This window comes from Chrysemys picta, chromosome 13 (genome assembly GCF_011386835.1).
Source record: "Chrysemys picta bellii isolate R12L10 chromosome 13, ASM1138683v2, whole genome shotgun sequence".
Taxonomy (NCBI): Eukaryota; Metazoa; Chordata; order Testudines; family Emydidae; genus Chrysemys; species Chrysemys picta.
The window spans coordinates 19,230,594-19,246,944 of record NC_088803.1 but is presented as its reverse complement, the minus strand read 5'-3'; the positions used below and the strand labels follow the sequence as shown (position 1 = coordinate 19,246,944).

General features: G+C 59.7%; 2 protein-coding genes across 6 annotated transcripts; both read right to left on the bottom strand.

Annotated features, from left to right (window-relative positions):
• SLC39A2 (solute carrier family 39 member 2) lies at positions 1-3,324 on the bottom strand. Its single transcript, XM_005284235.4, has 4 exons — positions 3,070-3,324; positions 1,687-1,817; positions 1,296-1,364; positions 1-821 (listed from the first exon to the last, which is right to left on the bottom strand). Exons 1-4 carry the CDS (start codon positions 3,182-3,184, stop codon positions 135-137), a joined length of 1,002 nt encoding a protein of 333 aa, XP_005284292.2. The 5' UTR covers positions 3,185-3,324; the 3' UTR covers positions 1-134.
• Positions 3,325-6,283: 2,959 nt separating this feature from the next.
• Positions 6,284-15,474, bottom strand: METTL17 (methyltransferase like 17). 5 transcript variants are annotated; one of them, XM_005284216.5, is made up of 14 exons: positions 15,320-15,474; positions 11,977-12,130; positions 11,572-11,721; positions 11,277-11,373; positions 10,555-10,636; positions 9,755-9,828; positions 9,577-9,671; positions 9,110-9,183; positions 8,635-8,742; positions 8,329-8,397; positions 7,843-7,893; positions 7,536-7,628; positions 7,063-7,247; positions 6,284-6,648 (listed from the first exon to the last, which is right to left on the bottom strand). In XM_005284216.5, exons 1-14 carry the CDS (start codon positions 15,389-15,391, stop codon positions 6,561-6,563), a joined length of 1,392 nt encoding a protein of 463 aa, XP_005284273.2. In that variant the 5' UTR covers positions 15,392-15,474; the 3' UTR covers positions 6,284-6,560. The 5 variants fall into 5 exon arrangements, with proteins under 5 accessions (XP_005284273.2, XP_065421652.1, XP_065421653.1 ...); XM_065565580.1 differs by having other exon boundaries at positions 9,640-9,671; XM_065565581.1 differs by lacking the exon at positions 8,329-8,397.
• Positions 15,475-16,351: the final 877 nt, after the last annotated feature.

Here is a 16,351-nt window from a genome sequence, read left to right as displayed (position 1 = left end):
CGAAGGACCTCCTGCCGAATAGCCGCCGCAGATATTGATCGCGGCTGTTTTTTGTTTTTTTTTGGCTGCTTGGGGCGGCCAAAACCCTGGAGCCGGCCCTGCCCCTGGAGCCCCCACCCAGCCCTGCCTCCCCCTCAGGCCCAGACAGCAATGGTGGCCATGACGGTGAAGCCCAGAGCGATGAAGGAGAACTTGGCCAGGGGCGGCTCGTGGGAGTTCAGCTCGTGGGGCAGGATCTCCAGGAAGGTGATGTACAGGAAGGTGCCGGCCGCCACCCCCTCCACCAGGGCCATGGCCAGCCCGCCGGCCGCCCCGCCCGAGAACGAGAGCCCGATGCCAACGGCCATGCCAGAGGGGGACATGAGGGCGAAAATGCCCAGGTAGAGCAGCCTCCAGCGGGGTTGGGTGCCGCTTTGCACCAGCTGCAGCCCCAGGCTGAAGGCGATCACGCCCTTGTGGGCCAGCACAGCCAGGCAGAGCTGGAGGGCCCCTGCCTCGCCCCGCTGCACCCCCACCGCCAGCCCCTCGAAGAGTGAGTGCAGCGACAGCGTAATGAAGAGCACCAGGGCCCGGAAGGAGCCACGTGAGGGGCCGCCAGGCCCCGGAACCCCGTGGGAGTGTGGGACAGAGGGGACGCTGGGCACCGTGGCCCCGTGGGAGTGGGGGACGGAGGGGACGCTGGGGGCTGAGCAAGCAGGGTCCTTGCCCGGGGCCCCGTGGGACAGTGGAGCCGCGTGGCAGCAGTGCAGCACCAGGCTCTCGGTGAGAAAGACAAGGAAGAAGCCGAGGGAGATGACGAGCTCCGCGAAGGGGTAATCCAGCTATGGGGAGAGGGATGGGGAGATGGTTTGTTTCAGAGGGACTCGCACGCAGCCACCCAGCCTTCCCCACCTCCACCCACAGCCTAAGGAGTGGGTCCCAAAGGGAGGGCTATTTAGGAGGACGGAGTCTAGTGGTTAGAGCAGGGGGCTGGGAGCCAGGACTCCTGGATTCTGTCCCCAACTCTGGAAGGGGAGTGGGGTCTAGTGGGTTAGAGGGGGAAGGGGCTGGGAGTCAGGACTCCAGGGTTCTCTCCCTGGCTCTGGGAGGGGAGTGGGGTCTAGTGGGTTAGAGGGGGGGGACTGGGAGTCAGGACTCCTGGCTTCTATCCCCGTATCTGGGAGGGGAGATTTGACAAGGCCCAGTCGCTCCCCCTGCCTTGGCTCTGCTCTCACAGCTCTTTCCCCACAGCAGCCCTCTTCCCACCTTTCCCCAGTGGGGGGCACTTCCAGCTGAAAGGTGTTGGGGGTGCTCACCTCAGCCCCACCGGCACTGGCCCTAGACGAGTCATTCTGTGTCCCCGTCAGGTTCTGCCCAGCAGCAGCCTGTGGGGAGACAAGAGGAATCAGATATCGCGCTGGGGGGCAGGCGGTGCACTGACCCCATATACACCTGGAGGGGTGTCCCTGCACCTCCTGCTGGAGGGGATGGGCCCTGCTCTATGTGTGTCCTTGCACCCCCTGCTGGAGAGGATGGGCCCTGCTCTGTGTGAGTGTGTGTATGTGTGTGCCCCTACTCCCCCTGCTGGAGGGGATGGGCCCTGCTCCGTGTGTGTCCCTGCACCCCCTGCTGGAGGGGACGGGCCCTGTTCTGTGTGCGCCACACTGCTGGAGCAAGGGGGTCCCGTGTGTCTCTGCTCCATCTCACCTGCTGCAGCCGCTTGCCCAGCTCCCCCTGGATGTCTGTCAGCGCGTCGGCCGCCGTGTGCATGAGGCAGGCACCCAGGAAGACCCCCGCTGCAAAGCAGCCGATGAAGCTCAGGATGCGCCGGTGCCGCCCTGTGGGAGGAGAGGGCTGGGGTGAGGCCAAGGCCACGGCCATGTGGCAGGGCTGAGCAAAGCAATCCCAGCTTGGGAGGTGGGTCTTGAACTGGGGAACCACACAGCCTGGGGCAGGGAGAAAGCCAGAGGTGGGGCATCAGGCACAGAGCCCTGGCCTGGCACCGGGAACACCTGGGTTCCAGTTCTGGCTCAGGCTGTTAGGTGAGCTTGGTAAGTCACTTGGCCTCCTGTGCCTCAGTTTCCCCATCTGTAAAATGGGGCTAATGAGACTGACCTCCTTAGCAAAGTGCTTTAAGATCTGCTGACAGAACAAGGGTGATTAATGAACTGGCAAGAGGATGGAGTGAAAGCCGCACAGCTCCCCGGGGAGAAAGAGCTGGCCACAGATAGGAAGAACAAGGGCAAAGTAATGGGTAAAAAAGAAAGTGGTACAGAGGTGGACAGACAAAGCCTCAGTTTCCCTCAGGGGGTCCAGAGCCCCCTGAGTGTGACTGTTTCTTTTGCCCCACGGGGAGGCAGTGATGGGGCTGGGGCAGGATGGAGGTATCATTCATGCCTGCAGCTGCCCCATTGCCTTATTTACTAAGGGGGTTTCCCCTGCCCCGGGAGCCAGAAGCCTGCAGGGGATAGGGGAGGGGAAGCACCAGACAGACAGATACACAGAGAACAAGAGCGAGGAGCAGCAAGAGATAGATAGGCAGGCCTTGGCTACACTGGCGCTGTACAGCACTGCAACTTGCTGCGCTCAGGGGTGTGAAAACGCTCCCCCCCCCCCCCCGAGCGCAGCAAGTACAGCGCTGTAAAGTGCCAGTGTAATCAGAGCCTGCAGCGCTGCAAGCTATTCCCCTCGGAGAGGTGAAGTACATACAGATATTCCCCTCGGAGAGGTGGAGTACATACAGAGTTCTCTCGCAGCGCTGGCGGCGCGACTACACTTGCGCTTCACAGCGCTGTGCAGTCCCGAGTGCAGCCAAGGCCATAGATAGATAGATAGATAAATAGATAGAGGTGTGCGCATGGGAATAGGTAGGTAGATGGATGAACGGAGGGGTGTATATGGGGATAGGTAGATAGATGGATGGATGAACGGAGGGTGTGTATGGGGAAAGATGATAGAGGAGCAGATGGGTGTCTATGAGGATAGATGATACAGGAGCAGATGGGTGCATATGGGGATACCCAGCCCGCCCACCCCTGCGATGTGGATGGGAAGCCGCTGTCCCATTCCCCACCCCCAACCCCTCTTCACCTTTGGCCGCTTTGATCTGGAACCACTTGACCTGGGCCGGGATGAGGCCACAGACGAGGGTAATGAACAGCAGAGCCACCAGGCAGCCGATCTTCACCGCCAGGAGCGGCTCCATCTGTGCGGGCGCCAGGAGAGCCGGGCCAGGCGATACAGCTGGGCCTTACCCTGGGCTCACACCCTACAGCCCCTCCTCCACAATGCCCTGCTAGCCCGTCCTCTCCTGTCCCCTCTCATCTAACCCGTCCCAGGCTAGGGAGACCTCCACCACGGATGATCCTAACCCTAGGTAGCCCAAGCCAGCGCCGAGCCCTCAGCTGAACCCAGGCGTGGCTGGGGACCCTTCCAAGCCCCGGGAATCGGTGGGAGATGCTGTGCCACACAGATTGGTTCAGGCCATTCCCAGTTCCCTGGCCATCCTCCTCTCCTCCTTCCCTCCCGTCTCTACCTCACTCCATCTGCCCTTCTGCCTTCCACTTCTCCTTCCTTCCCCCTCTCTCTGCATTCACTGCATCTCTGCTGCTTCTCGCTCCCTCTCCTGCTCCGCTCCTGCCACCTTCTCCAGCACCTCCCAGCCCCAGAGTGAATAATAACCTCCCAAGAGAAGGGAACCACCCCCTCCCCGCCCCTCCTTCAGTCTTAATTGCACCACCATTAAATAATTTATTGGGTAAACATTTCCCAAGAGCACTTTTCCCCACCACTTCTCCGGTCACCGGCTGCATTCCTAGCAGCTTAGATACGCTTGTATGGAGCACCCATCCCTCCCTAAATACCCAGCAGGCCCTGGCCCGGGGGGATTTTCCAGCTGTCGAGGGGTTTGGTGCCAGGCTGGACAGTGCCGGATCAGCATCTCCTGGGCCCCAAGCAGGGTGAGGATGGAGAGACCTCAAACATACAGCGCCCCCGGGGCTTGGTCAGCCCTCCACCTCTGCCAGCTGCCCGGCCTGGATTCACAGGAGTGACAGCCGTGTCTCCAACCGTGCCCCCGAGGACAGCCTGTCGGATCCAGCTCCCGTTTCTCTCCCTGGCTGCCCAGCAGGCCCTCGGGAGAGATGCCACCAGCAGGGATCTGCAGTGGCAAAGGCCAGCCTGGCAAACCAAGCCACTGCCTTTTACTCACTCGCAACCTGGGCTGAAGGGGCCTAAAGTCAGTGTCACCTGAGAGAGGCGCTGGCTGCCCTGCTGCTCCCAAACCCGGCCTCCCCATCTCTGCCCCAGCCATGGGCAGCCAGCGCCTCGGATCCCAGCTGGCTCCCACCTCCCGGCCCCATGCCCGATAGCTGCCCAGGAGGCTCCACGGGGTCTCCGCTGCTGAAGTCCTTTGTCCTCTGGTGACATCGGGACAGTCTAGGTAGTGCATTGCTGTTTGTGTGACCCTTCTTCCCTCTCTCCCCAGGAGAAATTCAATCCTTCACATGCAGTCTGCATGGTGAGTGGGGAAACCGAGTCACACGCATCCCAGACTAATATCGCCATGCTGCCCCCACTGCCGCAGGACACCTCGAGCTTCGTTACTGGCCAGGCAATACTGGGATGTTTGGTCACAAACAGGGCCAGATGAGAATCTCCTAGAAGAAAGAGGCCCCACGTCCTGTTCCCTGCACTGGGGGCAGACAGGAGCCAGCATCCCGGCCCCACCTTCCATTCCCCACCCCACTAAGCCTGGGTCCCAGCTAGCACCTCCTAGAGGGGATTATCTGAGCTCCTCTGATGGCATCAATGCCTCACTGCAGCTTGGCTCCTGAAACACACCCCAGCCCTTCACCCACTGTTTACTCTGCACAGAGCATTTCCCAACACCACCACCAGCAGCCGATGGGCCACGGCCCTGATGCAGCATAACCCTCAGTGTCCCTGGCAGCCAGCACTGGCCCCATAGTCCCAGTGTGGCGCTAGGTAGTGGGGTGGGGACTCGGTAGGGGGTGCTCTCCCCTAGCATGCAGTGCTGGCAGGGAACAGGGTGGGGGCCCGCAGGGGGCGCTGTCCTGCAAGGAGCAGAAAGGGGGCCCCGCAGGGAGCGGGGGAGGGGGGTGTCTGCATGGAGCAGGATGCGGGCCCCACAGGAGAGATTGTCCCATAAGGAGCAGGATGGGGGGCCCACAGTGGACGTTATCCCGCAGGGAGCAGGGTGGGGGGGGGTCGCAGGCAGCACTGTCCTGCAGGGAGCTGAGGCCACCCAGAGCTCAGCCCCCTCTCCCTCCCCCTCCCCCCCCAGCCCCACGGTCGCATGCCAAGCCTACGCACACAGCTGGGTCACGCCCAGGGGCTCCATGGAACCAGCTGAGCCCGTTCCCCCGCCCAAGCTACTGCAATGCCAGCAAGTGGTAACTCACCCGAGCGCAGCACACGCTGTGCCCAGCGTGCAGGGCAGGCTCACCGCCCACGGGGTGGGGGGCTGGCCACCCACAAGAGGAAACCGAGACCCACAAGGGGAAGGGTCAGAACAGAACCAGGAGTTCTGGTTCCCAACAGTGACAGAACAGAACCAGGAGTTCTGGTTCCCAACCCCCACTGCTCTAACCACTAGCCCCCACTCTCCTCCCAGGGCTGGGGAGAGATTTTAGGGGGGAGGGATAGCTCAGTGGTTTGAGCATTGGCCTGCTAAACCCAGGGTTGTGAGCTTAATCCTTGAGGGGGTCATTTAGGGATTGGAGCAAAAATCTGTCTGGGGATTGGCTCTGCTTTGAGCAGGGGGTTGGACTAGATGACCTCCTGAGGTCCCTTCCAACCCTGATATCCTATGATAACCCAGAAGTCCTGACTCCCAGCCCCCGCTGCTCTAACCACCAGCCCCCACTCTAGGGTGACCAGACAGCAAATGTGGAAAATCGGGACAGGGGGTGGGGGGTAATAGGCGCCTAAATTAATGGAGATATCCTATCTCCTAGAACTGGAAGGGACCTTGAAAGGTCATTGAGTCCAGATCTCTGTCTTCACTAGCAGGACCAAGTACTAATTTTGCCCCAGATCCCTAAGTGGCCCCCTCAAGGACTGAACTCACAACCCTGGGTTTAGCAGGCCAATGCTCAAAACACTGAGCTATCCCTCCCCAAAAAAGAAAAAGACCCAAAAAATCAGGACTATCCCTATAAAATCGGGACATCTGGTCACCCTACCCCACTTGCCTCCCAGAGCTGGGGAGAGAACCCAGGAGTCCTGACTCACAGACTGCTGCCAGTCTAACCCTGCGCAGTAACTGACGCCAAAGCCGGTGGACTGTTTTAGGCTCTCTTTATTGGACCCAACCTGGGTGCCGGGGAGCCACCAGCTGCAGAAGGGAACCCAGGAGTACTGCTGGCTCCCCCGTGCTCATTGGGGCCAGCACCTGCACCGCCGCAGGCGACAGGGGCCATCAGAAGATCCCCCCACCACCAGTGCCAATCCACTGGGTGCTTCCTGCTGCCGTCCCATCAATGCTCACGAGGGTCAGGCAACGGATCACAGCGGGACCTCGGGGGCTCAGCATCTGCCCCCTGGGATGGGATGGAGAGTTACTCCTCCGGATCGGCCTCCCCGGGGGGCATCGTCACGGGCAGCCGATCCCCCCAGTGGCTCAGCCGGGCACAGCGATACAGATCCCTGTGGGGAGAGGGAATGGTGAGGGGTCGGGCCCCCCGAGCCAGCAAGTTCCAGCTCCGGATGGGAGCAGGCACCTCCTAGAGGGGAAAGCCCCATATCCCATTCCCCACCCCCTTGAGCCAGCCAGTCCCCACCCTGTGGCCAGTTGGGAGCCAGCGCTCCCTAGAAGGGAAAGGCCCATGCCCCATTCCCTGCACCAGTTGGTCCCTGTCCTTGGGCCAGATGGGTGCTGGCACCTCCTAGAGGGAAAAGGCTCCGTACCCCATTCCCCACCCCGAGACAGCCAGTCCCTGTCTTGGAGCCAGATGGGAGCTGGCTCCCCAAGGAGGGGAAATGCCCCATATCCCATTCCCACCCCCACACCCCCCGCTGAGCCAGCCAGGCCCCGTCTCCGGGCCGTTGGCGGAGTGGTACCTGCCGTGCCGGCGCGCGGTGATCACGGCGTGCTGCAGGCTCCCGTCGGCACAGCACAGGTGGCAATGGACGTGCCGGGCACAGCCCAGGACGGCCTGGGTGATGCGGGGCCAGGGCTCCTCGCCCTCCCCTGGCCCCCGGCGCAGGATCAGGAAGGAGAACAACTCCTCCTTCAGCGCCGGGTTCTGCAATGACACGAGGGCAGGGGGTGAGCCAGGGGGTTCCCTGCAGAGCCCCCCCAATCCACCTCCCCCAGCCCCTCCGACCTAGGGCTGGCCCCGGCCTGTTCCCCACCCTTGTAGCCAGGCATTCCCCGCCCTGGGACCAATCCCACCGCAGCTCCCCATATGTCCCGCTGCCCGGGGGGGGAGGGGGGACGGACAGACAGACACGGCTCCCCATACGCCCTTGCTGCACGGCGGGAGGGGCACAGCTCCCCATATGTCCCACTGCCAGGCAGGGGGGGCACTCACCCAGTGGAAGGGCAGGGGGTGGTAGGCCTGGAGGTAATTGCAGGGAAGGGGCCGCTCGGGGTTCAGCCGTGGGCAGGGCAGGTGGTGCGGGCACTAGGGGACAGAAACTGGTGTTAGAGCATCCCATGTCCCCCCCCCAGCCCAGCATTTGGGCACCTGGCTGGCCTCGGCCCGCCCTCCCCAAAATCCACCCACCGAACCTCGACCCACCCCCCCAACCCCCTCCACCTGGCCTCGGCCTGTCCGCCCAACCCCCTCCAGCCGCCCTGCAGGCCTCAGCCCGCTCCCCCACCCCGCCAATACTCACTGGGGCGAAGACGTGAGCCTCCCGTGGGTCATGCAGCACCTTGTCTCCCCCCTGTTGGCATAGGGGAGAGGAGTTAGAGCCCAAAGGGAACCAGCTGCACCCCCTGTTCCCTCTGCACTGCCAGCCCGGACCCCTGGGTCCTGTTCCATCCCAGTTCCTCCCCCTGGAGTACCTGGGGGGCAGAGCTCTGCACTGCCAGCCCAGACGCCTGGGTCTCGTTCCATCCCAGTCCCTCCCCTTGGGGTACCAGGGCGGGGGAGCTCTGCACGGCCGGCCCGGACGCCTGGGTCCCATTCCATCCCAGTCCTTTCCCAGGGGGGCCCCCCAGCGCTTTGTGTTATTGTCCCAGACACCTGCGTCCCATTGTCTATCGGTTCTCCCCTCCCCCAGTGGCTGGGAGCCTGCCAAAGCTGCTGGAGATGGGGAGGGCGGATTGCAGGGGGGGGCTCCCGCCATGGCCCCAGGGAAGGAGCAGGGTCCCCTCACCCCCAGGACGATCTCTCGCGCCTCCATGAGCATCTGGTGCCCCTCTTTGGTTCCGTTCTCCACCAGCACCTGGAGGGGATTGGGTGTTAGAGGGGCTGATCTTGGGGGGAGGGGAAGAGACTAGGCATGGGGGGGATGAACTGGGGGGGGGGCAGAAAGGGGGAGCCTGGGGAGGGGGCAGAGAGGTCAATCTGGGGGAGGGGAGGGAGATGCTGGGGGGACTGATCTGGGGGAGGGGAGGGGGACTCCAGGCTGGTCGGCTGAGGGACTCTGGGCAGGGGGGCAGAGAGGCAAGGGGTTACTCACCAGGAAGCCGTCCGTCTTCCTCCACAGTGTCTGTATGGTCTCCCTGCGCTCAGCCAGGCTGGGCAGCTCGTTCAGAGAGAAGGCTGAGACCACCACGTCAAACTTCACCTGCAAGTGCCCCAGGAGGGAGACATAGGATGTGGGCGGGGTGGGGGAGATCAGACAATAGCCCCCTGGCTGGGGTGGGGCAGATCCCCAGAGACCTCCCTCCCCCACTGGAGAATGCCCCAGCATCCAACCGCTCTGACCCGCCCCCTCTTCCTCATGCTGCTGCTGTCCCCCACTCCAGAGCCAAACGCATTCTGGTGCTGCCTCCCCAACAGAACCGCAAAGCAATGTGGGATGGCGCCAGAATCTAACAACACTGGCGCCCCCATCCCCAGGCTTCCTTGCAAAGCACTGGACCCCCCAGCGCTCCCCCATAGATCCAGCTGCCCCTGTATTCCCCGCCACCCCTACAGGCAGGGCCCTTTACCTTGGGCGAGACAGGGAGGAACTGCCGGAAATAGACGCCTGGGAAGAGTGGGGTCTGGGGGGACTCAGAGCCACCTGGAGCAGGGAGGGATGGACAGACAGACAGACATCAGGGCGGCGGTCACAGAGAGGGAGACAGACAGGACAGGAGGCAATGGAATGAGAGAACGATGCAAGAAGGGCCTGGAAGCCCGGACTCCTGGGTTCTCTCCCCAGCTCTGGGGTGGCAGAGGGGTCTAGTCTAGTCTAGTCTAGTGGAGTGGAGTGGAGGGATGCTGGGAGCCAAGACTCCTGGGTTCTTTCCCTGCTCTGGGGTGGCAGAAGGGTCTAGTGGTTAGAGCGGGAGGGGTTGGGAGCCAGGACTCCTGGGTTCTTTCCCAGCTCTGGGGTGGCAGAGGGGTCTAGCAGTTAGAACTGGGGCCCTACCAGCACTGGCTGGGCACTCAGCAGCACCCCTGGAGACCTCACCTTGCAGCAGCCGCTCGGCAAGGGTCAGCATGGGGGCAGAGCTGTCGACACACAGGTACTCACGCAGGGTCTGGCCCCAGGCACCATGCGCTGCCCTGCACAGAGAGGGGGGAGCATGAGACACCAGCAGCGCTCCCAGGACCACAGGAAATATCCCCCCCGCAGGGCAGAGGCTCACCAGCTGACGGAGCCCGTCCCAGAGCCGAAATCCAGCAGGGTGCGAGGGGCGAAGGCCGGAACCCGCTTCTGGATCTAGGGGGCACAGCAAAGAGAAACCGCATTGGGCCCAGCACAGCTCCACATAGACGACAGGTGGAGGGTGGGACTACTTCCCTTCAGAGAGCGGGGGCTAGTGGTTGGGAGGGGGCAGGGGGCTGGGAGCCAGGACTCCTGCGCAGAGTTCCCTCTAATTTTTTACATCCATGTGCAGAATGAATTTTATTATGTACACCAGTATGGTGCTGATGGGGGAGGGGGAAGAAGGTTGGGGTGTGAGGACTCTGGTTGGGGGTGCTGGCTCTGGGATGGAGCTTGGGATGAGGGGTGCGGGGTGCTGGAGGGGGTTCAGGGCTGGGGCAGAGGGTTGGGGTGCGGCCAGGAATGAGGGGTTTGGGATGCAGGCTGCCCCTTGGGCTACGGCAGGGAGAGAGGACTCCCCCCAGCCTTCTCTCACCACAGCAGCTCGAGGCAGGGGAGAGGTGCCTCTCCCTGGCTGCGGCAGCTCCGGCGGGGCTGCATTGGGCCGGTCCAAGGGGCAAGTCTGGGGCAGATCCACGCTGGGGCCAGCGGGGAGAGGCACCACTCCCCTGTCAGGTCCATGCTGGGGGAGAGGCACCCCTCCCCGCAATAGCCCTGAGCCCCTGCACGGGGCTTAATAGGCAGCTGCGCAGCCACGCAGCTTAGAGGGAACTTAGCTCCTGGGTTCTCTCCCCAGCTCTGGGACGGGAGTGGGGTCTAGTGCTTAGCACAGTCTCTTACCTCATGGAAGGCTCTGGACACAGCCGCAAACCCCCCATCCAGCCGAGCTGCCATGTACACAAGACTCAGCTCGTCTGTATACCTGAGACGGGAAGAACACACAGAGCACGTCAGTTGGGGGCTCTGACCACCCCCCCCACACACACACACCCCAGAGCCAGTGCTGACCTCCTTTACTGCCTGCCAGAAACTGGGGCTGGTAAACAGATGTCATGCCCCACCCCAGAACTGGCTGCACCTTAGCTCTTGTGAGTCATCCCCATGTGGTGTTGCTGTGCGGCTATTTCCCAGCTGCTCCACCCCAGAGCTGGCTGCATCTCAATGCTGGGAGAGGCGTTCCTGTGTGACCTCCTTCACTGCCTGCCAAAATCTGAGGCTGGTAAACAGATGCTCCACCCCACCCCAGAGCTGGCTGCATCTCAGGAGTGGGCGAGATGTCTCTGTGTGGCATTGCTGTGTGTCTATTCCCAGCTGCCCCACCCCAGAGTTTGCTGCATTGCAGCGCTGGCTGAGGCATTCCCATGTGACCTCCTTCACTGCCTGCCAAAATCTGAGGCTGGTAAACAGATGCTCCACCCCACCCCAGAGCTGGCTGCATCTCAGTATCGGGTGAGCCATCCCTATGTGGCATCGCTGTGCAGCTGTTCCCCAGCTGCCCCACATAAGAGTTCGCTGCATCTCAGCACTGCAGGTGACCCATTGCAACCCTGAGAGGGTGTCACCTCAGTGCCTCCCAGTGATAGGTGGTTTTTCGAAGCCTGTTCAGCACCCTCCTCTGCAGCTTCTCCTTCTCAGCGTCGGTCAGGGGGCTGGATGCATCTGACGGAGAGAGACAGGGTTAAGAACAGAGCTGGCTGGGGGAGATCAAGCAGAGAGAGAACACTGAGTGAGGAGAACGCCCCCCGACGGGCCTCCACCCCACAGCACTGTGGGGTACTGGGGCCAGCACTGACTGCATGGGGAGAGTCCCTTCACCCGGCTGGTTTCTCCCCATCCTGCCCCTCAGTCGGCGCTCACCTGCTGTGTGGGGCTGGACTTTCTCCCTCAGCTGCTGCTCTAGCTGCTGCCCTCTCCTCTGCAGCTCGCTGGCCTCCAAGGGCCGCTTCCGGCTCCAGAGGTAGTTGGTCAGGGCCACCACCTGGTCCTTCAGCCCATGCATGGTGGACTCTGGTAGGGGATGAATGAGATACGATGGGCCCAGTGAGAAGCCCATCACGCTGAACAGAGCAGGGATCACCTGGTGCTGAGATGTACCCAGCTCCGGGGTCTGGCAGTTGGGTAACAGCCGCACATAACACCACATGGGGACGGCTCTGGGGCAGGGCAGCTGAGTAACAGTAGTGCAAGGAGGGAGTACCCCTACTGAGCCCCTCACCCTGCTTCTTGCAGAACCAAGCCCCCTCGCGCCCAGTGGTTACTTACGCTCCACCAGCAGCTGGGCAGCCTTCACCAGTTCGGCCGGGAGCCGAACACTCCTGAGATGCAGCACCCCTGGGTGCCGGCGGTGGGGGACGTTGCCCAGAAAGTCAGAGGAGTTGTCCACCTGGGAAACCCTTGGGATGATGGTGGAGAAGGCCTGAGTAGGGAGAGAGCCATCAGGAGAGCAGGACAGCAAGGATAAGACCATGCATCCCTATATGGCCTGCATGGGAAGGTCCATATGGGGCTGTATGGCTCAGCCAGTGGGCAGTGAGGGTAGCAGGGCCATATGGGGGATACTGCATAGCAGCAGGCTCTATATGATTATAGCCTGGTAGGCTAGTCAATATGGGGTTATATAGCCCAAGCAGGACCATGGCCCCAGGCTCCAATAGGTCTGGGTTGGTGGCAATGTCAGAAATGGGTGTATATGGTTTTACATAGCGACACTGTCAGATTTAGAGTGGGGAGCTGAAGGAGGAAGGCTGGTCATTACCTGGTCATATGGCATGGGGCAGGATAGGACATACGGAGTTACGTGGTGAGGGTGGAAAAGGGGGGCAGAGCTCCCTCGTGCGTTATCCCCACTGGCCCGTCATGCTGCACTGAGCGCATTGCATCGCATTTGGGGACTGGCTTGGGCACTCTGGAGGAACCAATCCCTGTCCAACACACGCTGTCCATGTACGACTTACTCTCCATCTCAGCTTACAACCCAGGCTCAGCTTACAACCCAGGCTTATCTTATCCACTGTAAACGGCTCCCTGGGCGTTCCCCTTATCTCAGCCAACACCGAGATTCTGCTCCCAGACCGCCTGACCTCCCTAATCCTGCCTCCAAATGGGGCCAACGTCCAACATCACCATGTCCCATTACTCACATCAGGCCAGGCCGACGCTGCACCCCTTTGTTTGCCTTTCCCCCATTAGCTTACGTTTCACTGGCACCGTGTCCCCGTCCTCCTGTGCCTTCCTTTTTAAGGTCTCTGCTCAGCAACGTGTTCCCAAGTCCACAGTCGCTCTAATCATTTCCACCGCCATTAACCCCAGGCTCAAAGTACGAGGCAGGGGCTGCCCGCCCACCTCCTAGGGTCCAGCCCCAAACCCTCACTGTATGCTTGCTCTGCCTGTGAAGCATCCTGCTGTAATTTCACCTGGGGTTTTCTTTTAATCACCCCATGACAAACTGCTCCAAAACAGCATAATCTTTTGATCTGTCACCACTGGACAGTTCAACGTGAACCAAAGCACAGATCAAGGAAAATAACGTTCCCTGGCTCCATTCCAGGAGCGGCCCTCAACAACCACCCCGCAATACTTGTTATCAACCAGCATGGGCAGTTCCTGCTTCACTAATGTCCCAATGTGGAGCCTGCTCTCCCACAGTGAACCTGCACCCAAGCAATTCCACTTGCTACTCCAAGCAAGACCAGGGCCAGCATGCATCAATTCAAGACAGCAAGGTTCCTTGCTCCATATCACTTAAGGCCGCTTTTACTTTGCATGCCATGCATTCCTTATATACTTCTCAGGGTATTATTATTAGAACACACAGACTTAATGTCTTGCTTATCTGAATGCAATTACAACATCATTAATGAGCCCTTGGTTTTGCTTAATACATCAATACGGTACTTTTGCTTCAATTTTTTGTTGAAATGTTTGGTTATACAAGGTATGCCAGATATTACATGGTTTGGGGAGCGGAAGCTGGTCCATAAAGGGTTAATACAGCCCAAAGAAGAAGAGTCTTGTCCATTGTGGATAGTTCTCTGAAAACATCCACTCAATGTGCAGCGGCAGTCAAAATAGCTAACAGAATGTTGGGAATCATTAAGAAAGGGATAGAAATAAGACAGAAAATATCATATTGCCTCTATATAAATTCATGGTACATCCACATCTTGAATACTGCGTGCAGATGTGGTCACCCCATCTCAAAAAAGATATACTGGAATTGGAAAAGATTCAGAAAAGGACAACAAAAATGATTAGGGGTATGGAACAGCTTCCAAATGAGGAGAGATTAATAAAACTGGGACTTTTCAGCTTGGAAAAGAGACGACTAAGGGGGGATATGATTGAGGTCTATAAATTCATGGAGGATAAGTCCATCAATGGCTATTAGCCAAGATGGGCAGGGATGGTATCCCTAGCCTCTCTTTGCCAGAAGCTGGGAATGGGCGACAGGGGATGGATCACTTGACCACCTGTTTTGTTCATTCCCTCTGGGGCACCTGGCACTGGCCACTGTTCGAAGACAGGATAGTGGACTAGATGGACCTTTGGTCTGACCCAGTATGTTGCAATATAACTGGAGAGAGTCTGGTCCATATGGGGTTATTTGGCCGGGGAGCTGATGTGTGCTTTAAGGTGTGTGTGGGGGGGTACAAATAGCGACATTATATTTCAAAAATAAGGAACTGTTTTCTTAGCAATCCCACCCCTTCTCCTGATATTATTTTTATCATTATTATTATTAATAATAATTATACTAAGCAGGACTCACCTACATTCACCAGGGGTATCTCTTGTTGCTTTTTGCAGCACTCAGGAACTTCCAATCTTGTTTTACAAAAAAAGGGGCATCCCTTATAATAAGGGACTGTTGGCAACCCTAGTTGGGAGGGGGGTTGGTCCATACATGGTTATATTGCTATGAGAACATAAGAACGGCCATACTGGGTTAGACCAATGGTCCCTCTAGCCCTGTAGCTTGTCTTCCGACAGTGGCCAATGCCAGGTGCGTCAGAGAGAATGAACAGAGCAGGGCAATCCATTGTGTCATTCAACCCCCACCTTCTGGCAGTCAAGGGGAGTTATATGGCCCAAAGGGGTTTGGTCCAGACAGCATTATATGGCTAAGGGGAGTCTGGTCCATATGGGGTTATATGGCCTGGAGGTCTCTGGCCTGTACAGGGTTATATGGTTGGGGGAGAGTATAAGGCTGAGGCGCTGGTCCATACAAGGCTATATGGCCTGCGGCAGGGGGTTGGCTCTGGGTTGCAGTCCTGACAGGGTTATAGGAATCTGATCTACACAGGGTTATATGGCCTGAGGGGAGGGATGGTCCATATGGGGATATATGGCCCAGGAAGTTGTAGGGCGGGGCAGTTAGTTGGAGGGGGAAGGGTCAGATCTCGTCAAAGGCCATGGGCGGAGCTATATGGCCAGGGGGCGGGGCTCCTTCGGGGCAGGGGAGCACTGAGCTGGTCACATGCTCTGCTTCCCCACACCCGCCCTTGGTGCCGGGTGCCGAAGCCGCCCCAGAGAGAGGCTGCACGCGCCCTTTACGCAAATTCCTCCTTGCCTATTCACGAGGTACCGGGCGCGGGGGGTCACTCACCCGGAGCGTGGATGGGCCGTCCCGAGGTCCCCAAAACCTCCATACCCGCCTCGCTGCCGCGGGGGCTGCCATCTTGGAACACCCACGGCCCCACCTCCAACGCACGGCCGCCGGAGCGACTAGCCAATCGGAAGGCGAGAGGGCGGGCCGCCCCCGGGGACCAATTGCGGGCGGCTATGCAAATGAGAAGGTGGAACGCCGCGGCGGGAGCGGCGATTGGGCCAGCCCGCGACGAGTGGGCGGGGCCTACGCGGTGGGTATGGGCAGCCAGTGTTTTGGGCGCGAGAAGTGCGGACGCCATCGCCCAGTCCGCGCCTCGCTTGTGGCTGATTGGTCCAATCTCCGCTCGTCCCGCCCTCCTCCTTCCCTCCCCTAGCGTTCCACGTCCTCTTTGCATATTCTCCCGCCACGTTCACTTCCCCCGTCGGGAGGGCTGCTCCGGAATCCAGCCCTGTGTTAGAGGGAGCTGCCTGGGCGGGTTAATCTGGATTAGGGTACCTGTCTGGGAGGGTTAATCTGGATTAAGGTGGGGAGCTTCGTTTGATTTTTTCAGGGCCTTGACTGGAGCCATCAGCTCTTGCCTTTGCAGCCATTTAACCAGGGCTCTCCCTGCAAATTGGGAGGGAGACAATTTAACCGGAAACGTTCTTTGCAAAGTGGGGAGTAGTGTGGGAGGGGAGCCAATGTAAGTGAAAAGTCTTTTTGCAAAGAGAGAAGGGCAGAGGCAATTTCCTTGGGATCTTCTTGTCAAAGGGGCAGGGGCTAGCTGAACCGGTTTACAATGTGGGAAATTTTTTTTGTAAACTGAAGGAGGGGAGGGGGAGTGCTGCCTAAAATAATTTACGGGGAAATTGTCTCTGCAAAAGGGAGAGCCTGAGGCAATTTAACGCGCTGGAAATCTGCCTTCAAACTGGGTGTGAGGGGGCCGAACCACTTTACCTGGCAAAATTCTTTGCAAATGGGGAGGGGCCTGAAACCAGGGGTTTAGAAAAACTTGGGGGTGGGCGGAAAATTCCATCAGCATAGAGGCCA

Bases quoted from the DNA above. Each gene is read 5' to 3' on its own strand.
- SLC39A2 (XM_005284235.4), bottom strand. From the start codon at position 3,184: ATGGAGCCGCTCCTGGCGGTGAAGATCGGCTGCCTGGTGGCTCTGCTG. The intron at 1,818-3,069 runs GTGAAGAGGGGT...CTCCTCCCACAG, and splicing joins CCAGATCAAAGCGGCCAAAG to GGCGGCACCGGCGCATCCTG. The intron at 1,365-1,686 runs GTGAGATGGAGC...GTCTCCCCACAG, and splicing joins TGGGCAAGCGGCTGCAGCAG to GCTGCTGCTGGGCAGAACCT.
- METTL17 (XM_005284216.5), bottom strand. From the start codon at position 15,391: ATGGCAGCCCCCGCGGCAGCGAGGCGGGTATGGAGGTTTTGGGGACCT. The intron at 11,374-11,571 runs GTGAGCGCCGAC...TCTCTCCGTCAG, and splicing joins AGTCCAGCCCCACACAGCAG to ATGCATCCAGCCCCCTGACC. The intron at 9,829-10,554 runs GTAAGAGACTGT...TGTGCCCCCTAG, and splicing joins TGTCCAGAGCCTTCCATGAG to ATCCAGAAGCGGGTTCCGGC.